General features: G+C 49.2%; 1 protein-coding gene across 1 annotated transcript in view; it reads right to left on the reverse strand.

Annotated features, from left to right (window-relative positions):
- TLL2 (tolloid like 2) overlaps positions 1-27,322 on the reverse strand; it is a 118,231-nt gene extending 90,909 nt beyond the window's left edge. The window contains exons 1-2 of the mRNA XM_059395909.1: positions 26,853-27,322; positions 4,660-4,770 (exon numbers count right to left, since the gene is read on the reverse strand). Coding sequence (XP_059251892.1) covers positions 4,660-4,770; positions 26,853-27,042 — 301 coding nt within the window. The 5' untranslated portion in view covers positions 27,043-27,322. The remainder of the gene's footprint in view (positions 1-4,659; positions 4,771-26,852) is intronic.
- Between the last annotated feature and the right edge of the window lie 416 nt (positions 27,323-27,738).

Below are 27,738 nucleotides of genomic sequence, written 5' to 3' on the forward strand. Positions count from 1 at the left end.
CTCTCCGTGAAGAATGCGCTCTTGCCTCCTTACCCCGCACACAGCCCAGATGCTGCTGCCACTTCCTCTGGGAGCTCCCATGGTGGGGCCAGGGGCCTGTCAGAAAATGGGGAGAAAATATAGCTCTTTCCACCTCAAGCGCAACATGAAGCCCATTTTCATAGTGCTGTCAACCCAGGTGGCCTTCCAAGCCGGCAGCCGTGCTGAGTAAGCATCATGAGAGCACGCCAGCTACAGGGTTCTGGTGGGGTCACTGGCTTTCCCTTCTTTCTTCACAGAATGGGGACCTGGAGCAGAGGGCACAGTTGGAACAAAAGGCTGAACAGAGGGAAAGTTGAGGCTTGTACAGACACGATGTCATTCTGTTTGGCTGGAGGAAAGGAGAGGGAATAGGGCTGGAGATCCAGGTTGTAGACAGAGCATGGACAACGCAGACCAAGGTCAGACTCAGGAATGTCTCTGCTAAGGGACAGGGATCCACGGAGGGTTTTATGAGACATAGCTGTTGTGTGGGTCTCTGAGGACTGCTCTAACAAAGAACCACAAAGTAGGTGGCTTGAAACAACAGAAAGCCATCCTCTCCCAGTTCTGGGGGCTAGCCGTCTGAAATTAGGGTATTGTCACAGTCCCACTTCCTCTGAAGGCTCCAGGGAAGGAGTACTCCCTGCCTCCTGCTAACCAGGAGTGCCTCGGGCAATCCTGGCCGTCCCCAGGCTCCTAGATGCTTCACTCCAGTCTCCACCGCCCTCTTCACACTCCCTCTTCCTCCTCGCCATGGCTGTGGGCTCCCCTCTTCTTCTAAAGACTCCCATCACTAGATGGAGGGCTCATCTTAAGACCCTTAACTAATTCCATCTGCAAATCCTCTAGCTCCAAACAAGGTCACTTTCTGAGGTTCCAGGTAGACATGAGTCTGAGGCAACATTACTCTACCCACTCCAAGGGGTTGCAAGGTCAGGGCCAGGAAGATCACCTGAAGGCAGGATGGGGAAGGAGGGACCAGAGGCAGGGAGACTGATTTCTCTAAGTGAATGATGAGCGGCTCCCTGGTTGGGGTCCCAGCAGCTTTCTTCTGGGGCCAGTGCAGGCCCCCATGTGGGCTCATAAACCAACCCAGGCACAAAGTCTTTGCTCACCCTTTGGCCCAGAGAGGCTCCAGCCTACCCTCCAAGTGATGGCAAAGGAACAATTACACACACATATGAGGTTCTCTGTTCCTTCTAACTGGCAACATGGTGGACATGTTGGTCTAGTGGAGGACACATGGGAGCTGGGAAAGCTGGTTCTAGTCCTGGTTCTGCCACTTACTGGATTTAGGACATTGGGCACCCCTAGGGAATGAGGTCACCTTGGTCACATCCAGGCCAATGAGATTGTTCCATTCTGAAGTCAAGAAAGCAGCTCCAAACTCACAGGAGGAACCAGGAAAAGAAGGCTTCTGGGGCTACACTGCAGGGTTCTGTGCCCTTTCCACTCGGATCTCCCTCCAGGGATTCAGCCCCACCACCTCAACCCCGACCCCCCGCTTGAACCTCCTTCCCTCCCCTAAAACACAAGGGCACTAACCAAAGCTTGAAAAATGAAATAACCTAAATCTAAGAGCACATCCCTCCACACATTTGGAAGCAGGAAGACGGAGTAAAGATGTGGTTCCTTTTTATTTATTTATTTTTAATCAAAGCAAATGTTTAAGGATCAATGCTCAAAGTTGTTCACAGCACCGTTGTTTCTAACAGAAAGAAATTACAGGAAGGAAAGGGAAACCCTCTCCGTGTCCGTCTGTATGGGACTAATTTGATGAATTATGGCAGAGTTGTGCATTAAGTGTGATAGACTACAATGTATCCCATGAAAAGATGTCTACAAGGTGGTGGTAACTGAAAGACGCAGGTTGCACCAGACAGTGTTGAGAAAAATCCCTTCTATGTTTCCAAAATATCTGTATGCACACAGCCTGAGCCCAGTGAGGCTGGAAGGAATCCAGTGAACAGATAATGACATGGATCCCTGGGGCTGGGAGAACGGGAGATTATTACATTCTACTTTGTACAATTTTAAGCTATTGGACTTAAAAAAAAACGGGGTATTAGTTTCATCAACAAAAACAATAAAAAATATTCCCATTCTGAAAATAAAATAATGATTCTAGATGGAAGCGAAGTACTATTGGCCCACAGAGAAAAGTGATCAGGATAAAAATCACTTTGCCATAAAAGGGTACCAGAAAAAAAAGAAAGAAAGAAGGAAACAACATTCTAAGCTTGGGAAGGAGGAAACACCAGGTAGGTATATGTTACAAAGGCCTCAAACCCAAGCTGCCGACGTTCCTTCCCACACACAGCGAATTTCCCCCACTGTCCACGTTAGTCTAAACCCCTCAGGTCAGTGTGCTCTGCAAATAGTACTACTACTACTAATGAGGAGGTGGCAGAATTGATGTTTATTGAGCACTTATTATTAGCCAGGCACTGTGCTAAACACTTTATACGTGTTCTTTTTGTCCTAGTAACATCACTATTCTCATTTGATAGATGAAGAAACTGAGACCCAGCTCAAGGATCCAAACCCAGACAGTCTGATTCTAAAGCCCGTGACTACAATCAGTGCTTTACCCACACTTCTGGAAGCAAAGCCTTGATCATTTAGGCCACAGGAGATGGTTCCAGGCTCTGCCGCTCTCCGCCAACCCCTTCCTTCTTTCTCTGCACCTATGTTGGCCAATGCCTTGTAGATACAGGGGCCTGGGACACTTCCAAGGGATCCAAAGACAAATGTGAGATAGACCCTGCCCTCTCTGAGTTCACAGGGAAGAAGGAAAGAGAAGGCTCAAGTTCTTAGACCAGAGGCTGAGTATGTTAGCCTTGGAGGAGTGCTGTGAGGGAGGCGAAGGCAAAGCTGTTAGGCTTCCCTTCACTGCAGCATCCTGAGAGAAACTTCCGGGCAGGCAGTTCTCCAGGAGCTGGCCTCCACCTGGCAGCTCCCAGCCTCTCCGTGGGGTCTCCATGGCTCTCTACCACAGCCTACCCCAAAGAGCCACCATCTAGTGACTCACACCTTTCTGCGGCTCCCTGAGGAAAGATGGGCCCTGTTATTCTCCCCATGTGGCTTCTCCACAGCCTGAAATGTTCTTTTCTCAATTCTTGACTTCAAGAACTCATTCTCTTCCTTTAAGACACAAGGCAAGAGCATCCATTCCCACAGTGCCTTTCCTGGCTCGCCAACCTGGCCTTCGTCCCCGCACTCTTCTCTTGGTTCATTACAGCCCTGGCCATGAGGAATCGGTTTATCTCTTCATCTGTCTGTCTCATTCCACTAGAGAGGAGCATCTCAGTGATAATATCTGCCATTGCCTGACAACTGGCTGCGAGCCAGGCACCAGGCTGGCCCATTACCCTGGGACTTGGTCCTTCCAACCCCCCTGTGGCATGAGTGATGCTTTCATCCCCATTTTGCAGACAGGAAAACTGACCCTTAGAGATGTTAAAGAGCTTGTCCAGGTCTAAACCCTGTCTGCCTGACATGAATAGTCTCCCTGCTGGCAGGGATCCCGTCTTACTCTTCTTTTTCCAGTACTGCACTTGCCATGACAGGGCCGCCCAACAAGGGTACAAAGCTTCAGTTATGCAAGAGGAATAAGTTGTGGAGATCCGCCATGCCACACTGAGCCTATGGTTTATAATATTATTTGTGCACTTAAAAATGTATAGAGAGTAAATCTCTTGTGTTCTTAGCATAATAAGTTTTTTAAAAGTCTCAAAGGAAAGGAAAGAGGGGCACCTGGGTGGCTCAGTTGGTCAAAGCCTCTGCCTTTGGCTCAGGTCATGATCTCAGGGTCCTGGGTCCCTCTTCCCCCCCACCCTCTCTCTGCCTGCCTCTCTGTTTGTGACCTCTGTCTGTCAAATAAATAAATAAAATCTTTAAAAAAAGAAAGAAAGAGAGAAAGAAAGAAAGAAAAGGCAGGGGTGGGGGGAGAGGCAGCAGGGAGAAGTGGCAGTTGTAGCCTTGGGCACATGTGAGCCCTGGTCACCAAAAAGCCAGTCAGGGTAAGCCCCACCAGCCTTCCGCCTCATAGTGCAGCCCCTTTTGCTCCTGCTAAGAATGGGGGTTCCCCAGAGCTGAGATGTCTGAGCCCAGCTGGGAGAGAAGGGGGTAAGAACTCAAGAGACCAGTCTCACTAGAATTTCCCCCAGGATGGAGGTAAGGAGGGAGCCGAGTACTCAAAGTCTGAAGCCCATTGGACTTCTGGTTTGTTTGCAAAACAATGCACAGTGCCCCAAGCAAACTTCTTTCCCAGAGCCTTGCCTTATTAACATTACCAACTTGGAGCCTGGGTAGTAATTCTCTCCAACCCTGGGAAGTGCTGAGAGCCCAGAGTGATCCCACTCCTGACAGCTTGGGCTCAAGCCTGAACCCTCTGAGCTGGAGCCTGAGCCTCCAGATAAAGAAGCAAGTGGAGATTCTCATACAAGGATCAGCAAGTCTGGAGGCTCCAGTTCCACAGCCCACAGTGCAGAAAGAGCGACCCCTCTGGTTTTCCCCAGACAGGTGGGCTTGGGACTGACAGGTCAAATACCAAAGTCTCGGGATCCACATCCACCCTTGCCAGAGTCCCTGACCCTGCTCCCCAGAGGAAAAAAAAACGGGGGACACAGTACTTACCTGTGCTATGTCCCCCTTCCTCTCCCGACTGCTTGATCCAGTCTCTGGCTTTGTCGATGTGAAATAACTTCAGATCCTCTTCATCTAAGGCAATGTCTCCCCAAAAGACAGCTGGAGAAAAAAATTTAAAAAATTTTTAAAAAATAAATGGGTCCATTTAAGCTGGATATCAGAAAAATATTGATTTATTAATGCCCCAGAGGACATGGGACATTGGGGAGCAAACTCTAGAAATAACAATACATCCAATCATATCTCTCCCTGAACCTAACACATAGAGCTGGTAGAGACAGAAGAACGGCATAGAATAATTCTGTGTATCAGAGCCACAGGGCTGGACTCAAACACCATGAAGATCAAGGCCTACTGTCGGGTATTTTGAAAGGGCACCCTGTCTTACTCCAGCTCTAAGCAGCTCTGGGCAAAACCACCACATAGAGACAGCTGTTTCTTTCTTCTCCAGAGTCCCCAGGATATAAAAGAAAAGCATAATGTGATAAATGATACTATTGTTCACAATATTTGCTGCCCTACCCTGGGGGAAGATTATATTTCTTTGCTCCATTAATGTCGGAATTAGCCACTTCACCTGCTCTGATAAACAAACGGGAGAGAAAGCTTCAAGAGTTAGTGCACGATTCACATACCCTCTCGTCCCTTTCCCAAAAGACAAGCACCATTCCAGATAGGGATGACTCTATCAGCCTGGGTTCTAGAATAAATATGATGTGGGGCTGAGATATAGCCGATCGGGTTGCATATGTAGCATGAATGAGGAGAATGAAAACTGCTAGTTTTACAAGTCTCTGAGATTTGGGGCTATTTGTTACTAGAACACAACGTCTTTATCCTGACAAATACAGCAATTGCTATCAGGAGTAGTGTGCTTCTGTAACAAAAATCCACTGTGTTTGGGCAAGGCAGTGGGTGTCAAGGAAACTGTCACTGAAGCCTGGAAGGAGGTGACCTATGTTATGCAGTGATGGGGTGGCCTGGTAAAAATATGGGCAGATTCACTTGGAAGGCAGGTGATAAGCTGAATGAGTTATGGCTTTAAGTGAAGGGATTGAGAGTCAGAATGTTAGTAGCACACCTTAGTGGTTATTAGCTGTGTTTGATAAGGTATTACAAGAAAGAAAGGGGTTTTACAGAGAACTGGGCAGTTTATAGTGGAAATGAAAAGGTACAGAGAGAGTCCAGAAATTCAACACTAAGCAATAAAAGTAGAACTGAGAGGGCATTCAAGTAACAAAGGCTAATTAAAACTTAGCTTAGTGGTGTGGAGAAATGGGAACCCTAATCCATTGCTAGTTGGAAGATAAGATGGTATACTCCCTATGGAAAATCATTTGGCAGTTTCCTAAAAAGTTAAGTGTAATCTTATCATAAGATACCAAAGACTATATATTACATGATTCCATTTATATTAAATGTCTACAAAAGGCTAATTTATAGAGCTAGAAAGATTAGCGATTGCTAGAGTTGGGTGCAGGACTGAGATATGACTATAAATGAGCACAAGGGAGCTTTTCCATGTGGTAAAAATGTTCTGTAATTGAATATGGTGATGGTTACACAGCTATGAATTTACTAAAATCATTGAATTGTACACTTACAACGGTGAATTATACAGTATGTAAATTGTCCAAGAAATCTGTGTAAGAAAAAATAAACCATTCAACTTTATGGCAAAGACCAGTCAAGATGGTTCCCAGTACATTCTTTCAGTGGGATAAGAATGGGGAGGGATAGGAGACCAAAAGCATGGTTCCCTCACAGAGGCCTAGCAAATGTCAGGTGCCAGCAACTAAATCCAGAGAGACAGGCATGTCTAGAAAACAACCATGTTGTGACCACCCCACGTGCAGCTGAATCAAACAGGAAGATGACTAACATTTCAGAAAAGTATTGTGCCAGAAGAACCACTAGCACAGCCTGCAGGAGACTGCAACTGTTTGAGCCTTAAATGACCCCAAATGATCCTTGGGCCCCCAAGCTGAAAAAGATTGCCTCAGATACAGCCAATGAGAATAAGGGAAAAGACAAGACAGACTCTCCCCTGAATGGAGCCATGGAGGGTCATGGAGGAAAGATGACTGGAGAACTACTCACAGGAGGTGGAATCAGAGCCCTCCCCCAGAGAGTACACATGGGGAAGACACCTCATTGTCTGCCACTGTGTCCTGTTCCTGCTCAAGAGCCAGGAAAGAGCAGGGCACTAAGGTATAAGTTTTGAAAACAACAATAGTTCAGGGAACAACAAAGAATGCTGTGATCGATTAGTGATGTCTGCCGAGCAAGTGTGGGAGTGGCAACCCTCAGGGGGGTATGTTTGCCATCAGATGCTTTTATCTTTAGGAGGAAAATCTGGGTAATACTGCAGCAGAAAAGAAACCAGAAGTCTGGTATATAAGTGGCTGCTCTTCCTAGAAATCTAAAGTTATAAACCAAAAAGTGTTCCCAAATAAAATAAGACACTGTCACAACACATAAGAAAAAGTGATGGATCAACAATTAGGACTCACAACTGTGCACTAGTACTTTCTGCAATGGTGGTAGAGCTCTTCACTATGTTAGCCAATAACTACATGTGGTTACTGAGCACTTGTGGCTGATGCACCCGCGGAACTGAATTTTACATTTTATTTTCTTGTAATTAAAATTTAAATTACTATGTGTGGCTAATGGCTATATTCTGAATACAATATAAATAATGTAAAATAAAAATGTATATCATATGAAATAAATAATATGATATAAAATAAATAATATTTAAAATAGCAGCAAAAAGCAACACATATCTAGCAATAACCTCGATACAAAAAGTGCGATACTATGTCAAGAATGTAAAATCCTACTAAAAGCTATAAAAAGTCACTTGACATGAAAAGAAAAACATACTATGTTGCTGAAATGCTCATTCTTTTCAAAGTAATGTGTAGGTTTACTAGACTTCAATCAAAATCCCAAGAATGCTTTTATTATTGACAAAATGATATTAAAGTTCATCTGCATAATTAAGTGATAACAGTGAAGAAAGAGTACTAAAGAAAGACTGGCTTCATTGGACTAATTAATGTTATATGTTATAATATATATGATATAAAAATACATGTTATAAATCTGTTATAAAGCTACAACAACCCTGAAACATGGAATAGTCTGGAACCAATCCCTAGGTTATATAAGAAAAGTCATATATGAGAAGCAGGCTCATAAATTTGTAGAAAGATGGGGACTAACCAATGAATTGTGTTGAGACAAAGAGGTTAACTGCTTGAGGAACTACCAGGTTGGCTTTGAACTTACACTACACCAAAATAAATTCCAAATAAGTAAAAAAAAAAAAAAAACACAAAAAAAACCCTAAAATTTAAAAATTAAATCAACAAATTGGCCAAACAACATTTAGAAATAAATGAGCTAAGCCTATGCATTCGAAACACACAGCTACTGAATTCTGACCAAAAGGCAAAAACACGGCCCCTGGCAATCTCCTAAGAGAAGCTCGGGGAAAGATTCCTATCACTGGGGTAAACTTTCTCTTTCCCCCACCAACCCTGGCTACTAAAACGTAATCCATAGACAAGCAGCAGCATCACTGTCTCTGAGCTCCTTAGAAATACAAGATCACGGGACCCACACCAGACCGGCTGCATCAGAAGTCGTATGTTAACAAGAGTCCCAGGGAGAGCGCGGGCACACTCAAGTCTGAGAGGCAAGAACCCAAGGCACTAGAGATTTTGCTTCAATCCATCATGCCCTGGGGGACATAGGCCCCACTGAACCTCTTTTACTGCTTGTCAAGGCTGTAACGGCGAGGTCAAGTAGGGTAATTCTTCACAGAAATATAGAACCTGAGGACAGGCCAGAGGAAACATCTAAAATGCACATCAGTGAAAAAGCCATGGGCTTCCTTCTTGGTCCACCCCACTGAACTCCAACCTGCAATTTAGGGAGTTGTCACAAGGTGGTGGTGTTTTGTTAGGAAGCTCTGGCTAGGAACCATGTGGGGAATAGATTATGAAATACAATAGGAAAAATGCTTTTTGGAATCCAAAAATAGAAATCTTTAAAGTAGTTGGATATAGCTTTAAAGCTATTATGTGAGAAATTTGCAAAGATAAAAGGGAGACTAATTTTAAAGAAATACCTTCTAATTATAGCTAATTAGTGATGTGCTAAGAATTAAGGATTGGCTAGGGGAGGGGAGAGCCCTGGTTTGTAGCGTTTGCTGATTTCCCTGTGTAACTCCCACCATGGCTGATTTCAAGGTGGCAGAATGTGGTGCTGGGAAAAGGAGCATACTATGGGCCCTCACAAGCTTGTGGATAAGAACCAGCTCCAGCACAGTAGTATAATAATTATGAGGAGTATCTATAATGTTATGTTCCCCCATATGATCCTGGGTGTATGCCTGACCCTCAAGGCTTCACACAATGACCACAAGTCAGCCTTGCAGGAAAAGGCTCCCATCCCGGGATTCTCACAGCATCTTGCCCTGCCTGTCTTTTCCCATCTACAACAGAAACAGCACTCTTGTCTCAGGTACCAGGACAAATGAATTCTATACATCAACCTCAAATGAAGGACCAGAGAGGAGAGAAGACTTTGTCAAGGTCATACCATCGGGAAGTCTTCCCAGATATTTTAAGTTAACCAAGGCCTCCTAGATTCCCAAGCCAGATTTCTCCCTGACCAAGCCACTCTTCCCGAGGTTTCACATTCTAAATAAGAAATGTGGCATTAAATATCTTTCCTTACTGCAGAACTTCTCAGAGCCTTTACAACCCTAACAAATATCATGAGTCTCCAAGAGAAAGAAAATTCAGCCTTTCCCAACGTGGTTTGCCCTGGAATATATATTCACTGAATCGTGACCTAAGGAAAACGTTTTGGAGACTGTTCTGGAGACGGCTCAGCAATCCTCCAGGAATTATAGACTGTGAGGCCTAGAAGGGGCTCTACTGGTCCTCAGGTCCAACCTACCCACTGAATGGCCTCACACACTTCCAGTGACACAGAGTTCATGTCCTTCTAACGCATCCCCCTTTATCTTGGGACAGCTCTCTCCTTTTCTCCCAAATCTGGTGCTTCAGTTCTTCACCAGGAGCAAGGCACTGAAGATATAGGGATTGATCATTCTTGAGCACCAGCCAGATACCAAGCTCTTACACTCCTTTAACCCTGCTGACAGCCAACTCCATGCAATACACATCATCACACTCATTCTTCAGATGAGAAAAGCCGGCACAGGTGATTAGGCAATTTGTTCTGGGCCACCTCTCAAGTCCACTCTCAACTGCTGTCCATCTTCGCCTTGAAATGATCCATGATGCTCTGTGAGGGAGGAAAGACTACAGAGGGACTAATTTAGCCTCGGGGTAGAATCAGGAAAGGCCTCAGAGAGGGGATGACACTTGAGTAGGAGGATGACTTATGAGCAGAAGTTTGTCAAGTGGACAACAGGAACAAAGGACATGCTGGCCAAAGAAGCAGCATGAGCAAAGGCCCTGTGGTGAGAAGCAGCAAAGCAGTGTCAGGACAGGAGCAGAAGGGACCCGATGATGGCAGCCTCCTTGATGTGGGGGACCTATTCATGGGACTGCCAATGACAGCAAGAGCAAGGCAGGATGTGAGGTCATGGGAAGTAAGGGGCTGGGCAGGGGGAAAAAAGGCCCAGACCCCAGGAACAGAATCTAGGGCTGTTAGAGCACCCACAGTGGAGCTGGTCAAAAGCAGCCCCTCACTTTGGTACAGCCCTTTACAGTTCCCTGTGACTCTCCTCTCCTCTCTACCACTCACTCCAGATCCTCCCCACTACTCACCCCTCCCCACCACTTACCCCAGACCCTAACTCAGAACCTGCTATGTGCTGGGCCTTCAGAACACGCTCATAAGTGACAACTGAAGGCATGCACACTCCCTGTTAAAGTCACAGGGGAAGGCAGAACCAGAATCGTGAGCCTCATTTTATGGGGGAAAGTAAGGCTTAGGGGAGTTAACAACTAGGCCACATTAACAACCTGTGAGAAGTGGGTGGGCCTTGAAATCAGACCTTTTGGCTCTAAACTTGGAGTTCAGTCCACCACCTCACACAGGACCCCGTCTCTCAAACTGGGGGCTGATCCCGTGGTGGAGATGATCTAGGTGGGGGCTGATACCATGGTCAGCAGCAAGAGACCTGTTTCCAGAGGAGCTGCTGGCCTGACAAAGGCTTCACAGCCCAGCAAGGCGTTTTGAGGGAACACAAGGGTTGGAGGGGTTAGCCAGGGTACTCCTACACACCCCTTCCCACCCGAGATTCTGAAAGTCTGGTGGGGGGTGGGGTGGGAATCCTCCGGGTGTTATGTGGTTCTTGGTTTGGGTCTTACAGAGCTGGAAGCCCGTGAGTCAGGCAGAAGCCCAGCCAGTCAGGGGAGGAGAGGACACCTTTGACTCCGCCATCACCCTTTCTCACCAGCCATACCCTCCCTGGGATCTGTTTCCTGGCACCCTGAGAGTGGGAAGCCCAGGGGGGCTGACCCAGCTTGGGGATGTCCCTGACCTTCCCAGTCCACGATGGCTGCAGGGCTCACTCCATCCTGGGGCTCACTCCCAAACCAACAGAGACCAGGATCTTTTGTCCCATGGGAGTGACCTCCCACAGGTGCTTACCCCCCCTCCCCTCCCATTTACCAACCAGGCCCTTTCCTCACCTTCATATACAACTTGGGCCTGAGCTAAGAGGTGATCTATTTTTCATTCAGCTTCCCTCATAGGGACCTCATCACCCCTGTTCCACTGCAGTGCTGCATCTCAGGACACGCCAGCCCAGATTAAAGCAGTGTGGAGGCCCAGGCATCCCTATATTCAGAAAGAGGGGGTCTGGATGCTCTGTGTGACATGGGACAAATAAATTTTCCCTTTGATGGCATTTTCTTCACCCAAACAAGGAGAGAGCTGAACCAGCTCGGCGCTTCCCAAATCACAATTCACGAACCACTTGGGGTCGAAGTGTCTACGGAGAATGTTGATAGAACGACCCCCAGGCCTATGAAATCAGAATCTCTGGGGACAGGACCAGACCCCCTGGTCTCATGACCCCCCCAACCCCCCAACACACAGGTGACTCATGCTCCCTGACCAAGCCCCCCATCACACAGGTGACTCATGCTCCCTGAAGTTTGGAGAACTACTTCCACAGCCTTTGAGGTCCCTCCAGCACTAATGTTTGATTTCCCTACAGTTTCTGTATCCACCCCCCAGGGCCTGTCCTTTGTCATCCCGATGACAAGCCACACAGGGAAGGATTGCGCTAATGCTCCGTTTAAGAGTCGCCTAGAGAGAAGCTGAGATTACCAGAGGAACTAAATAGGGCACATTCTGACATGGGAATTCCTCTCGGCAAACAGGCTGAGGCAGGTAGGGTGTGAGGGCCCAAGGCCGGGACAGTGACAGGGAAATCCTACCCAGAGACACATTTAGTTCACTTCAAGTTTCCAGCAGAGGGATTTAACAGGTTTAAAGCAGTTTTCTGTGAATCTTTGTCAAGGGAGTGTATGTACAAACAAACAGGGAGGGGTTTTTTTTTTTTGGTTTTGGGTTTTCTTTTTTTTTTTTTTTTAAGTAAAAAGTTAATCGGCTTAAAGTGTGCAACTAAATAAGCAAAGCTTACATTAAAGTGACCCACAGAGAAAGGACCTCATGGAAAGAAAGTTCTAGGAAATACAATATGGCCTCTATGTTCTTTTGTAGTTTCACGCTATAAATATTCATGGGGTGGTGTTAATGGGGTCCACAGCTCTATGCAACCACAATAGTTTTTTTGTTTATTCTCAGGACCATGAACTTTGAAACCATGAACCTAAATTTCAGGACTCTGCATTCAGGCGCATTTGCAGAGCACGAGGGGAGAGGTTCGGGCTCTCGGAGGACAGAAGAGAGGAAACCGGGCGAGATGTGAATCACGCCTCCTGGATCTTTTAGTAGAGATTAAAGAGTAGGGTCTGTTTAGTATGGGAGGCCTTCTGTCTCCGGGTGTCCAGCTGCTCCAGCTTCGGGAAATGGCCCTCACGAGGCACAGATAGCTTCGTTACTCAAGCATATGGCAGAGAGGACTGGGGAGTTGGAAATGTTTTAATTGGATCAGATTCATTGCAACTTTCACATGCTTTAAAAAAAACCTCATCTGAATCATGGAACTTCTAAGCTGGAGAGAGTTTAAAAGTCATCTAAGTAATGTCCTCCATGTGAGGAAACAGATCCGGGAAGGTCAGACGACGTGCTCAAAATATCACATCCAGAAGCCGTGTCTCCTGACTCTCCACCAGTGCTCTTTCCACTTACACCAGGGATGGCAAACACGAGACAAACATGTGCTCCTCTCCCTGCAGGGCAGATCTCCCTCATCGTGGCCCTCCCGTCCATCCCCACACAGTGCTGCAGAGGGCCCAGCACGAATTGATAGAGCTGGGACCTATTTGCCATCTACACCCTATGCTAGGCTGGCAACGTTCAGAGCCTATTATCTATTGGTTCCAGCTAAGGATTTTCTATTCAGAGTCACTTATAGCCTGAACTCAGCTGTCTGGGCGCACAGAGCAGAAACACAGCCGGCCTTAGACTCCACAGGGCTCTCCGTGTTAAAGGTCGGTCAGGACCGAGGAGAGCACCACATAGAGAGGGCTGAGCTCCGAAGCCTAGTTCCACCACAAGAGAACACCCAGCCCTGCCTTCTGCCTTGGTTGGCACCATCCTGTTTCACAGATGAGCCAACAGAGTCCGGCTGGTGCCTGGGCTGGTGGCCACCTAGCTCGAGGCAGATATGGCCTCCTGCCTCTCCATCACACTGTGGCTACCCCAGCGCATTGCGAGCCAGGCCACATCTGTGCTTTCCACGCAGGACTCGCTTGGTTTAAGAAACACCTGCTCGCCTATTTCCCAGAAAGAAAGGATTATCCACTAGACTGGCAAGAGCAGGAAGGTTGGCTGTATTTGCAAGGTTATTTAAGTTTTATAGCTCAGAATAGGTTTCATCTCATGCACCAAGCCCCCTCAATTAGGCATATTTCTTGGAGCACTGTGAGGTGACTTGGGCCCACAGAAAAGAGCACCATGGTCAATTAGCTATGTCTGCCTTTGGCATGGGGGAGAAGCGGCATCCTGGGTGCCACACATTGGCCATTTGGAACTGTATGTTTTAAAGATACTGCAAGCGCTTCCATCCATGTATAGGAATATGTGCAGCAAGTCCTGAGCTATGATTACAATTATTTATTTTATACCTCCTCTCCACCCTCTCCACCCTGCCCAGGAAGGCCGATCCTATGGACTGAATCCTCGACGGCCCCCTGCTCTCTGGCTTCTGCGGGCATTCAAACAGCAGGAGACCCCAGCAGACAAGACAGAAGAGGAGGGAGAGACACAAGCATGTCTTCCTTCTCCCTCCCCCGGTTTCATGCCATGTCTCCCACAGCAGGTGTCCCTTCAGCCACAGGGGTGGCTTGCTGGCCTCTGGGTGCTTCCAGCTCTTCTTTGTTCCTTAACTCTGCCTCTGTAAGTAGTCTCTTCCTGAATCTCTTCCACTGAAACCTCTGGGGTAAACTCTGTTTCCCGCTGAGACCCTGGCTCGCCTTGTTCTAAGAAAAATCCTTCCATTATTTCCATAGCTAAACAGGAGGATGGCATTCAGACTGGTAAGGGGATTGACTACTTTGGCCTAAGAGCACACTTTCATGGCTTCACTCCAGTGGAATATGACTGACTGAGATCTCATACTCGCTGTGTTCCCAGCCGGAGCTCACAGGCCTCCACTCAGTGTTGGAGAGAGGGTGCAGTTTAGCTCCTAAGAGCCAGAAGCTTCTTGGGCTATAATTTTGCATCTTATGTGGCTGATCCCAGGACCAGGCATTATCTCATAAGCCCTAAAATCTCCACTGTGGAATGATCCTTCATAGGGCCACAAGTTACCAGGGCAATTATGCCAGACTCATTCTGAAGACAAAGGCGCACTGGAGATCCTATGTAATGCAGTGAGTGGGAAGATACGCAGGCCCAGAGTAAAGGAGACCTGGCATCCACCCCCAGGCCATAGCTGCCCACCTCCAGGCCATAGTGGTCCATGTGACCTTGGACAAGTTACTGTCCCCCTGTCTCCAGGCCCTCAGGATTCTCACAGGAAATGTGAAAAACTTAGAATAAGTAATGTCAGCAGTTCCTTCTAGCTCTAACAGTCTACAGGATTTTACTCTAAAATCTTACCTTGTGTATCTGTTTAATGTTCAGTAATAGTAATGAGCTTATCATCACTGTGATTAAATTTTCTTCATAAAGGTCCAGCAAGTTTAGTCTACTATGGCAGGGATCGCTTGTGGCCCACCAAAACTTCTTCTCCTTTCTTCCATAATAACAGAATCTCTCCTTTTCAGTTCCAGGCCTTCTGGAAGGAATATCTGCCTGACTCCCACATACCTATCTGTGGCCACATGACCATGAGATAGTAGAAGGTGGCGTGGCGAACGTCATCTCCTGTGAACGTTCTTTTCATACTTTCTTGGTCTCTCTTTCTTTTCCATGTCTGCCATGTCTAGGCTATGTTTGTGATGGCTTGAGCTCTGGCTTCCATCTCCAGCTTCTCCCATCTCTCAAGCTTGGGAGAACGGAGGGGTGAGCTGTAAGGAGACTGTATCCTGGAGGATTTCCTGGAGCAGAAGCTTACTGGCTGGCCTTGCATTTCAGAACCTCCAGACTCTGATGTGAGAAAGAAACATCTAGCTTATGTAAGCCATGTTCCAGCTACCAATATATTGTTTCTCAGCTCTAAATGGACCCTTTTTGGTCATGCTTTATGATGCTGGAGCTGCACCCTCAAACTATTAATCCTCTGCCAGCTGGCATGACATCAGGCTTTATCCGTAGAGGGAACCAGAGGAATAGTGCCCAAGGAAGGGGTTTATCTTCCTGGTTCCAGTGGTCTCATCTTTCTGGTTCCTCCAGAGTGGCTGCCAGCAATGTTCAGGAGAACCACGGTGTCCTTCCTTCAGAGTTTGGCCCACACTCCCATGGGCAACTCTCCACTCATCAGTCGTTATCTGTAGCACCTCAGTGAGCTTCGACAACTTCTGGTGAGCCATCGTCACCCCCTCTCCTATGAAGGTAGAAGTTTCTTCTGGGTGGGGAGGGCGGCCTCTCCCAGGTTTACTCCTTCCCTAGGGATTGCTCCCCATGTCTGCTGGTTCTATTTCCCTTCGAGTTCTCCAGTAGCCACTTCCCTTTCGCTAGTTTATAATTCTTTATATTAAATTTTTGAATAAATTCCTCAAATTACCAGTGTGATTTCAGTCTCCCAACTGGACCCCGACAGACATAGCCAATTAATATGAGTCCACTACTAGCAAACCCAAAATCTTAACTGATACAGCTGCGTAAATCACCATGAAAGAAATAAATGATATGGTACAGAAAAAACCTTCTGCTTTTTAAAAATATTTTCTCTAAAAATTGCTCATGACAAATATGACAGATAAAAGGTTGAAGTTCCTAAAATGTAACAGTTTCTACAGAATGTTAAAAAATGACCATCCAATTAAAAAAATGAGGAGGAACAGAACGGTGGAGAAAGCTCATAAATAAGAAATAAACTAGAGGAAATAAACAGCATAAACAGGAAATGCACATAGCAAAAGAAATATAAATGGTCAAAATAAGTTGTTAGAAGTTCAAAATCTTTTGTAAAGAACATATAATTACAATATAAAAGCAAACTGAAGAACTCACAAATTATTCTTCTCTTATCCAACCAGCAAAGATTTTTAAAACTAGACTACAGAATGCTAATCTTCATGGAAGTTGAAAGGAATGAAAAAATGTGCAGGGCAATTTGAAAAGAAGAATCAGAAGCCCTAAAAGATTTCACACGTCTGCCTCAGCAATTCTACATGTAGGGATCTTTTCCAAAGAAATCCTGTTAAATGACAGAAAAATCTATCAACAATGACTCCAGCATCATTGTGTATAAGAGCAAAAGAGAAGATTGGGGGACATCTCTATGCCCAACAATAGGGGATTGATTAAACAAACCATGGAGCATCTATACAATAATGTACAGAGCAACATAAATCAACGTCATAGAGGGGCGCCTGGGTGGCTCAGTGGGTTAAGTCTCTGCCTTTGGCTCAGGTCATGATCCTAGAATCCTGGGATCGAGCCCTGCATAGGGCTCTCTGCTCAGCAGGAAGCCTGCTTCCCCCTCTCTCTCTGCCTGCCTCTTTGCCTACTTGTGATTTCTTTCTCTCTGTCAAATACATAAATAAAATCTTAAAAAAAAAATCAACATCACAGAAGTACATTTATTACACAAGCCGCTTTACGATCATGGAAAGAGGGTCATGCTACTAAGTGAAAATGAAACACCAGCTGGCTCAGAGCAGTATGTACAGCATTTAAAGAAAAAACATAAACATGCATAAGACCTGTTTGGAAGAATATACAACCAACTGTTCAAAATTACTTCTAGACGGTGGAATTACTGGAAATTTTTAGTCTTGCTTGCCCTTTCTATTTTCTAAATGTTCTCTGGTGGATGTGTATTAGCTGTGTAATTAAGAAAACTATTTTATGTTAAAAAGTAATCTCCCTTGGGGCGCCTGGTGGCTCAGTGGGTTAAAACCTCTGCCTTTGGCTCAGGTCATGATCCCAGGGTTCTGGGATCGAGCCCCGGATCAGGCTCTCTGCTCAGCAGGGAGCCTGCTTCCTCCTCTCTCTCTGCCTGCTTCTCTACCTACTTGTGATCTCTGTCTGTCAAATAAATAAATAAAATCTTTAAAAAAAAAAAAAAGTAATCTCCCTTTCCTGCCCACCTCCAAGACAACCCAATGCTTACTGAACTCATTCATGCTTCAGCTCTGATCTTGAGATGCAGCTCAGCTTGGGACCTCCGTCACACACAGACCCACAATCTCCCTCCCATCTTCTCTTCCTTTCCATCCCTGAGGACGTAGCCCAAGTGTGCTCATGTTCCAGGCCTAGACCTCCTGGTGGTCCTCCTATTTCCTGCTTCTACAGATCCTAAACCTTATATGTCTTCTTTATAATAGTCCTCTGCTCAAGAAATATCAATAGCTCCCCATTTCTTAAGGGACATGTTTCGAACATCTTAGCTTGACATCCACTGTTCCAAGCTTCTTTCAGTCTTGTTTCTGCTACTCTGCAAAGGAAACCAGAAACGATCCCCCAGTTCTAGACACATCAAATGCACTCCTGCTACTTCACCTTGACTCAGTTCCATTAACGTGCACCCCAGCTTCTTCAAATCCCATCCATCCTTCTAGGCTAAGATCGGGGCTTACCAGGAAGGCTTCCTTGATTTTCTCATGGTGATGGCTACCTTTTCCAAACTCCTCTGGTATCTCATTTGCTCAGGTTTTCATTTGGCAAATACCACTTGAGCTCCCACCTTGTGCCAGGCACTGTGCTGATGACTGGGAAACCAAAGGTTCTAATTCCTATGCCTTCTGTGCCTTGGAGCTCATTGTCACACACGGAGACAGACATTGAGGAAATAAATAATCACACCACTGGCTATATCCAGCAACGGACAGCGAAAGTGCCATGCAGGCGAACAAAGGTGATGAGAGATTAGATGGAGGAGTCCTGATGGAAATCAGGGCCCAGGAAGGCCTTGGAGCGTAGGGGTGGGGGGAAGCGATATGTAAGCGGAGGATCCTAAGCAGATCTGATTTTATAAACACGATCAAACTTGCATTCCAAGAGGCACGCTCTGCCTACAAAGCAGAAAAGTGATGGCAGGAAGCAAGAGGGGCAGCAGGGCGATGGGATCAGGCACTGCCGCAATCAGCCCAGCGGAGGGGCCACCTTAGACCAAACGGTGGCAGTGGAGACGGAGGGAAGGGGACTGGCAGGGCTTGGGTCAGACTGCACGAGAGGGGAAGGAAGAGACAGATATACGGATGGTCCCAGGGTTTTTCTGGTTGCAGCACCTGGATGGACTCTGGTACCACGTGTTACCTCCCACCACAGAGCCCAGCCCTCAGATGCCGAGCTGACTCTGCCTGAGCCCGGGGTGAGAGGATGGCAAACCAGGGCCCGTTCAGGAAGGAGGAGAACTGACCCAGGAACATGAAAAAGAGTTGGGTGGAAGGTAGCCTGCTCCTGTAGGAAAGGCAGGAGCTCCTGGCTCAGGCAGGACTCACATGGACTCAAAGCCAGTAACCCAGGTGGGAGGAAGGGGAGGAGGCTTGGGGCAAATTGCAGGATGAACCTGGAGATAATCGACCCAGCTGGCGGAACGGGCAAAGACTGGGGCTAAACGTCAACACTCAAGTGCTCGTGCGGGCGAGCTTGAGAATATTTATTGGTAATTGACAGAAGTGGTTAGAGGGTGGCGTGATCGTAGATAGGTCTGTAACCAATCAGCAGGAAAGCTCGGTTCCTGTTGCTATGTTTGCATCCAGGCAGAACTGTATTATGAGCAGGCTAAGAGGATACCATGAGAAACCTGCTTATATGCATTGGGTTTATCTGTCATCCCCCCTCTGCTTCATGGATGAGAGCAAGAGAGCTATGGAGCAAGAAATTGTCACTTGCCTCGTGCTATGGATCCCAAGAGAACTCTCCGTAGCCCTGAAAGGGAGAGATAAGCATACACAGGCCGCAGAGAGATTGTCACTTGGAGAGAAAATCTTAAATGGGGAACAATAGCAGGAGTAATAGTAACCATAGCAAAGAGAAGAGCTAACAGTTAATAACTGCTTGCGAAACACTTGTGTTCACTGCCTCGTTTCATCCTCCAACACACCTATTTGATGGGTTTTCACATCATTCCCATTTTCCACATGAGGAAACGGGTCCAGAGAGGTAAGGAAACTTCGTCAAAAACACCCACATAGTGAGGACAGAGGCAGGTTTCATGTCACGGGCTGCCTGAGGCCAAAAGCAGTCTCTTAAACATGACTTTTCACTGATCTGCTCTGTCTCCCAGATGGCCACTCACCCACAGCCTCCTTGGGAAAGATCAGCCATCTAAGTCCTCTCCCTCCGGGGTGGAGAGAGAGACTGGACCCACCATCCACGACCAACTGGATACCAGGCACTGCTCTGGGCCTTTAGGGAAAGGGATGGAGGAACAGAGAGGGGACAGATGCCATTCAACACTTTGTATCATTCTCCCCGATGCTTTGGGACTAAGAGTACTTTGAAGGCCAGAACTGTCTCATCCTTGTTGGAGTCCTAGCCAAGGATAGAGAGAAAGATAGGGAGGAGGCGATGGGCTATGGTGCTCTGGGAGCAAGTTCACCAACGTGACCTTCAGTCTGGGCAGCACAGAGGTGCTTGTTGACCATGTGGAGGGATCCAGGAGAAGGGAAGTGGCTCCAGGTCTGGAGAGGCCCTATGCTTAGGGAAGACAACAGAGGCTGGAAGTCCTTGCCTCACCGTGTAAGAGTTCAGCGTCCCATGCATGCCCTGGCCTCGCCTCTCCCCTGTGTGACACCTGGACCACATCTCCCAGGACCACAGATCGTAAGAGGCCAGACCAACTCCCGTGAGTGTTCAGATCATCTCCTGGCTATCGGAGACCAGTGGACAGAGGAGACGGAAAACAACTTTAAAAAGCATCAGGTATGGCCCAAAGCTTTAAGGCAGTGCTGTAACTACTGTGAAGGTTAATATCGTAGCTCTCCTTCTGAAAATCATGGTGAGGGGTAAGAAGGTAAACGTTTGGGCATCAGTGAAGTTACATCCTAGGTGTCCACGGCAGAAGGACTGTGCCACCATCAAAGGTGATGCGGGATCAAATCCTACTCGCACCTCAGCAATTTGCAACTTGGAGGAATGAATGCTTTTTATTTATTTATTTATTTATTTATTTATTTATTTATTAAAGTTTCTATCTCATTATTTTTGAGAGAGAGAGAGAGCATGAGCCAGGGGGTGGGGGGAGATGGGGAGGAGCAGAGCTGAGGGGAAGCAGACTCCCTGCTGAGCAAGGAGTCCATGGGGCTTGATCCCAGGACCCTGTGACCATGACCCAAGCCAAAGGCAGCCGGTTACCAACTGAGCCACCTGGGTTCCCTGAGGAATGAATGCTCTTAGAAAGAGGAGTGGCTGGGGGGAGGGGGGAGCCGTTGGCTGAATGGAGGTTCTGGCCCAACACCAGTCACACATCTCCAGATAGTCAGGGGCTGGCTTCCCAGTGGGGCTTACACACCTGTCTGGCTTGCAGGGCACGGAACCACCCCTCCACCCCTGCCTCAGCATAATACCAAGGAAGCCAGCGACATTCATGGCAGATCTGTTTTCACACCAAGGTGTTTAGATACAGAGGATGATTAGCATCCGCGTCGTCAGGAAACACCAAACTCTGGAAAAACCATCGGGCTTCTGTTGTTCAGTTACTTGGTTTCCTGCCACTTGGAAACCTTGTTGAATTTCTGTGGGTTGATAGTAATAAAAACAATAATATTTACTGAATATTTACCACGTTCCAGGCACTATTCTAAGGCTTTATCTGTATTAATTCGTGTAATCTTCATAACAACTCTACATGGTAGATATTAGTATCCACATTTTATAGTCGAGGAAACAGATTCAGAGGGCTGAAGCAAGTTGTTTGGGGTCCCACAGCCACAAAGTTGTAGAGCCAGGATCTGAAGTCAGGCACTCTGTCTCTCCAGCCTGCACACTTAGCCCCCAGGTCTCTCACGGCATGGAAGGTGGTGCTGTTCTGGGACTCAACCTAATCCACACACTTTTTGTGCATGACGGGTTCTTCCAGGGCCACAGGATTATTGCAAGATTTATTGAGGGATTCCATTTGCTCCCAAGTTTGGGTGCAGACCCAGCAGGCTGGGGAGGAGCCTGCCCAGGCTGGTTCGTGGCTGGAGAGTGGCCAGAGAAGCAGTGAGAAGCAGAAGGTCCCGAACTGACCACGGGAGATGCTGCTGAATGGGACAACCTGTTGGCCTGCCCACACCCTGCTTCTATCAATCAGCAGCATCTTCTTGCTGAGGAGGCAGTGCCCAGCCCTGAGCTTGGTGGGTGCCCTGCAGATCCAGGGCTGCTGTGGATGCCTCTGTGGTTCAGCTCCTGGCCTCCTCTCTGTCCCACTGGACAGAGGATTAAAGGATTTGCTGCCAACATACATGTCACTCCCAAAGGAGGGTGTGGGACACTGGTCACTGTTGGACTGGCAAAGAGAAGGAAGAGAACAAGGGGCTCCACTGATGTCTGAGTCAGGGTTCCACGTTAGACGATACCATGGAGGACTTTGTGTGCGAAACCTGAGCTCCGTCTACAAAGACAACACCGGAAGTCACAGGACCATCAACGTCAGGCAGAAGGTCTGGACACGAAGCTCAGTTTCCCCATGAGCAAAATGGGAACTGCCACAGCTGCCTGTTTACTCCTGGGCTGGGTAAAGACGTATGGGGTGGCGTTCCTGCTATCACTCAGCTCTGGGATCATGCTCATCCCAAAGGGGCCAACGTGTTGTTCCCTGTCCAGGCCTCTCCTCTCCCAGACGCTGCCCGCCCCCATGTGAGTCTTGACCGCTGCTGGGACCGCGGGGCTCTGTTGGGCCTCTGCAGACCACACTGGCTCTGCTTGCTTGAGTTGCTGTGTCTCGGTATGACACTTACTCAGGGGCCGAGACCCTGCATCTCCTCCCCCAACCCAGCCCTGGCCCATCCACCTTCACCTATGTTTTTTGGTGTTTAGTGAGCTCTAACTCACACACCATAACATTCACCCTTCAAGTACCTGGGAGACACTGTTTGCCAATAATTTTCAGGCCTGAATTTAAGAATCTCTAACATGAACTCAATTATTCCTCTATTACAAGAATTCGAGTTCCTCTACAGTGTGTCAACAAGGAGCACTTGCTCGGTGCTCTAACGATGAACACGTTGGTCACTGAGCACATGCCCGAGGCCGAAGCTGTGCAAAGCACTTGACAAACACGGAATCATTTAACCCTTTCAGCAACCCCTGAACGGGGAATGTTAGCCATTCTTTCCAAGTGAGGAAATAGAGGCTCAGAGAGGCTAAGTAACTCACTCCAGGTCACAAAGCCCTGCACAAGGGCGGCAGATTTTGAATCGAGGTCCATCAGGTGTCAAAGCCTGTGCTCTTAACCACCTCAGGCCCTGCCCAAGTGCACTTCAGGGGTGACAGATTAGAAAGAGAGATGAGCCAGATGCCGCTCCTGCCTGGAGAAGTGGGAAAATAAACGTCCATTTCCATTCACCCCTGAAATATTTTGACTCCATCAGATCAGCACCTGCCTATCAGTAAGGACACCAGAACAAGCAGGAATGAAAATAAAGTTGTAAATACCGGCTGCCCTCCCCTGAGCCAGATGTGACTGAACAAGGCTCCAGATGATTCCAGGTAACCCCCTGACAGGTAACCCCCTATCCTGACCACTGCCCCAATCACCACCACCTGCAAACCTTGCCAGCAGAGGCTCAGACACTGCAGAAGAGAGACAAAAAAAAAATGGTCGTCGTTCTATACCACTGAGTGTGGGTGGTTTTTCACACAGCCATCCAAAGACCAGGGAGCAAACAGTGAAGGACAGCAGCCTTTGGAGAAATGCACCAGCTCCCTATTGTACAGGCAAGAAATTCTACGAGACTTTCTGGAAGCTTTGCAGAGGTTCTGGTGGGTGCAAAACTCCACCGACAAAAGCAGCTACTTCAATTCACTTCCTTCGTTGGACTTCCTCCTTCCCTGTTCTACTCTTCCCGCTTCTTGGGATCACCTCTCAAACCATCGACACGCAAGTCCTTGTCTGAGGAATCCGGCTACAACTCGCCACAGGTAAGTGGTTTATTCCCATCTCCATTCTGCAGATGAGAAGACTGAGGCATGGAGAGGTGAAGTGACTTGCTCAAGGGCTCACAGGGAGTAAAAGGGATAAGGACCCAGGCCTTCTGGTCCTGAACCCAGCTAAAAAATTGTGGGTGAGAGCAAACAGGCAGGAGAAGCTCTTAAAAGCTTTGCAAAGACTGCTTTCAGAGACATGGCACTCAGGAGGATGTCTTATAATTCACTGTCATTTGAAGCCTTGGCCGCACTTACAGTATCAGATGAAAAACAAAATGGCAGAGCTGCAGACTGCCAGGCAGAGACTGTGCCCAGAAAGACCAGTGTACCTCAGCAGTCCCAGGCCAGGAGGGCTTGCACACACTCACTCCCACTCCACCAGCATCCGATTTGAAAAGCATCTCTTCTTACAGCATGAAGTAGATTGCTTATTAGTAAATTTGAATGTTCTAGTTTAAAACTTGCTTCAAAGGTCCACTTGAAGGTGTTCTTTCAAGTTTCTAGAAAACCTGTTTGTAAAGAACCTACATATATAGCAGGCACTGTTTTAAGCACTCTAATCTATCAGGAATCATCCTCATTTATAAACAAGGACACTAAAGCACAGAGAACTGAAGTGTCTCACCCAAGGCCACACAGAATGTAAACAGCAGAGGAAATGAGAAAAATCGCAAACAGTAAAATCCTAAAAATAAATAAATAAATAAATAAATAAATTTTTTTTAATGGTGAAAGTGGTGAAATAGTAAATAGTAAAACTGTAAATGGTGGAACTCTTACCAGTCTGGTCAGCCTCTGAGAGGCTGAGCTGGAAGCAAAGGTCATAGAACCACAGAACACTAAGTAGGAAGGAGCCAGGCCCATATATTCAAATGCCCGCAGGGTGTTAAGTGAGCACAGGACAAGAAAGCTGATGGACGTGGACCAAGAGAACCAGCTTCCTCAGCCTGTCAGTTTGCAACCCTAACAAGTCTAACCACTTATCCTGCAGATGAGCAACGGAGACCCAGAGAGGAGGCAATCTGTCCGAGGTTAACACAGCTCCACGAGGCCAGGATCAGATTCAAGCCTCTCCTCCCTGAACTGTGTCTGCAGCATAACGTACTGGCCCCCACTCAAGAAACAGCAGGTTTCAGAGCCCTGAAGCCCTCCTTCTTGGCAGACGAGCCAGAAGTTAGGACTTGACTTCCGTAGGATGACAGGCTGCCCTGAACATTTGATTTAAATGTGGAACCAGGAAATGCAGTGTTCCCCCTGAGCCGTGAGGCATGTCCTTCCACTGAGATCTCAGTGCCCTGGTGAACTTTTTGTCCTTCTAGAAGACTTTTCCTGGCTCAGGGAATTCCCAGAAGCAGGGACATCCTGAGAGGTGACCTTTTCCCCAGGTCTCCCTTGCCATCGCCCTCTGCTGGCCATTCTTAGAATGAGCACAGCTGGAGGAGAGGCCCCAGCCGCAGGAAGATCAAGGATGGCCAAGGAACATGCCTGGAGAGGGCCGAAAGCAAGCTCCCAAGATCCTCTACTCCCCAGCCCAGCCCGCCAATTGTATCCTGTGGGTGAAGAGTCACAGCACACACATGCCCTGGTTATCTAGCATTTTCTACAAAATTATTGGACAAAAAGGAGGCTTCAAGAGGCAAACCTGCCACCCGGTTATTCCACAAGGTTGAGCCTGGGAGCCGGGAGGGCTCTCCCAGACAGCCCTATGTCTCTTTCACCTGGATTTTCAGCATCCCACATACCAGAGGTCTCGGTCCATACCTCAACACACTGATGGCTTCCCGAGTCCAGGCCCCAGCTGCCCACATGGCTGCCCAAAGGCCCCAGCACACAACTGTAGAGTCCAGGATCTGACAGGTTCATCGATGGTTGATTCAACCCCTTTAGCCCCCGCCCGGTTTTCACAGCCTCGGTGTCTGTCTTTTCCAGGCAAGGCCACCCACCATTCCAACAGTGCTCCAGAGATCTCTCCCTGGTCATGGGCTGGGTCCCATGACGAACTGGGATGCCTCAGTTGGGACATGCTACCCACTGACGTTCTCTCAAATGACCCAGGAACCAATATTCCTGCCCCTCCTAACTCAGAAGCCCCACCAGGTACAGTAATTGGTGGGTATTCTGGAGGACTATTCCTGCAGGGTAAGACCAGGCCCCTCAAGCCTGGCTTGAACTTCAACCTTCACAAGATTCTCAGGTCTCACAGCCTCTGGGTCCTCCTGCCTCCTAGTGACCTGGTGTTCCCCAGACTTCGGCCAATTCTGATCTGTCCGACCCCCAACTTTGCCCATAGCCGCTGCAGGGAAGACCCAGATCATTACAGGACCATCTATCTCATCACTCCATTCGCAGAGAATTTTCCCACACATCGTGAGACTTCCTATAATTACTGTCCCCAATTTAGAGATGAGGGAACTGAGGCTAGCAGAGGTCTCCAGAGAGTGAAGAAGTGGGGGTACCGGCCACGGCGCTCCCCCAGACCCAGCCGGCCACAGCAAGGGGAGAGGAGGGAGGCCGTGCTCTCCCCTCCGTCTGTTCGTCTCTGCGGGCCGCCGGCCGCGGGCTAGGAGGGGTGAGGCGGGCCTCCCAGCCCATCCTCGCCTGGGTCCCGGCCGGAGCTCGCCGCACTCGTGAGCTCTCCGGAACCTGCGCCCGGGCCCCCGAGGCGCTGCTGCCCGGAGCGCGCGGGCACGGAGGCCACGCCCCTCGGGACACCCGAGCCGGCTGGTGGCTCCTGGAAGGGAGCCGCGGCGCCCGGGCCGAATGTGCGCCAGAAAGACCCGCGCGTCCCGGCGCCGCTTCCTGAGGGATTAGAGCACCTGCCGGCTTCCATCTCCGCGACCCCCAGGCGGGGACCACGCTGTGGGGGCTATCGGGAACTTTGCGGCAACTCGCGTCACTCGCATTCTCCCTCAGCTACCACCTTCCCTGTGCCCGCCGCGCCGCTTTTCGGGTTTTGTTCTTCTCTTCCCAAGAGCAGGCGCGAGATTTCGGGAAACTTTGCGCACAACTTGCAAACGCGGGGAGCCGGGGCCAGGGCTCCCTCCGAGCCCGGGAGGGGCGCGCCCTGCCCCGCGCCTTCGGCGGCCGCTCGTGCGGAGCACCTGGCTGTCAGACGGCCCGGGCGCCCGCCCTCCTCCGCAGGGGGAACGCTCCCGAGGCTGCCACCCGGGGCGCGCCGCCGGCCCGCGGCCGGGACGTCCCAGCCGGAGTGGCATTGTCTTCCCGGGGAGCCGGGGAACCTCGGGGGAGGGAGGGAGACCCGCCCCACAGAAGGCAGCGCCCGCTTGCCCACCACTCATTTGCATTTCAAAGGCAAACTTCTGCCGGACTTCCCCGGCGGCGGCGGCGGCGGCGGCGGCGGCACCTACCGGCTTTGCACGGGTCGTGGTAATGCTCCAGCTGCTGCTCCGCGCCCTCCTCGCCTTCCAGCGCCGAATAGTCCGGGGCGGCGTCCGAGAGCTCCGCGAGCCCCCCGGCGCCGCGGGGCAGCGGCACTAGCAGCAGCAGGAGAGGCGGCAACAGTGGCACCGGGACCCCGAGAGCAGTCGCCCGGGGCATGGTTGCGAGGGGCCGACGGAGCCCGCGGGAGCTGCGTGTCCGGGAAGCTCCTCTCGGGTCAGGGAACGCGCGCGAGGGTCAGGTCGGTGGCGGCGCGGCGATTACGCACGGCGGCCGCGCATGGCTCGGGCGCGGGGCGAGCAGAGCGCGGCGCCGCGGTCCGCGTCGGGGCGCTCAGGAAGCCGCGGCTCGGAGCTACTTGCCCGGCGGCCGAGGCTGCAGCGGCTGCGACTGTGGCGGTGGTGGCGGTGGTTGGAGCAGTGGCCGCTCCGCCCCTCTCCACCCGGGCTGGACCACACAGCCCTCGCCAGGGGCCCCAGGCAGCCAATCACTCGGGCGCCCGAGGCGAGGCCCCTCCTCTTCCCGGCACCTCCGCAACTTCGGAGGAACGGGAGCGAGGTGAAGATGCTCCAGGCAAGGACCGGGGGCCCGCAGGGCTCCCACCGAGTCGAGGGCGCCCTTGTCCGGGCGCCTTCTCTGGCTCCGGGCCCCGAGAACGCTGCTCCTGAAGATCAAGGCTGGACTTCCCGCCTTGTTTTGTCGGCATGACTCACTTTACAACTCCCTGATGCACACGTGGGCGAAGGCTGGCAGCAGCGGTTGTGGCTCGGAGCTCTCGGAACCAGGAGCCCGGTGTGAGCGGCCCGCGTCGTTACCAACTGGCTCTGTGCTTTCGGACAATCGTTTCTCCATAGG

The sequence above is a fragment of the Mustela nigripes genome, chromosome 4 (genome assembly GCF_022355385.1).
Source record: "Mustela nigripes isolate SB6536 chromosome 4, MUSNIG.SB6536, whole genome shotgun sequence".
Lineage (NCBI taxonomy): Eukaryota > Metazoa > Chordata > Mammalia > Carnivora > Mustelidae > Mustela > Mustela nigripes.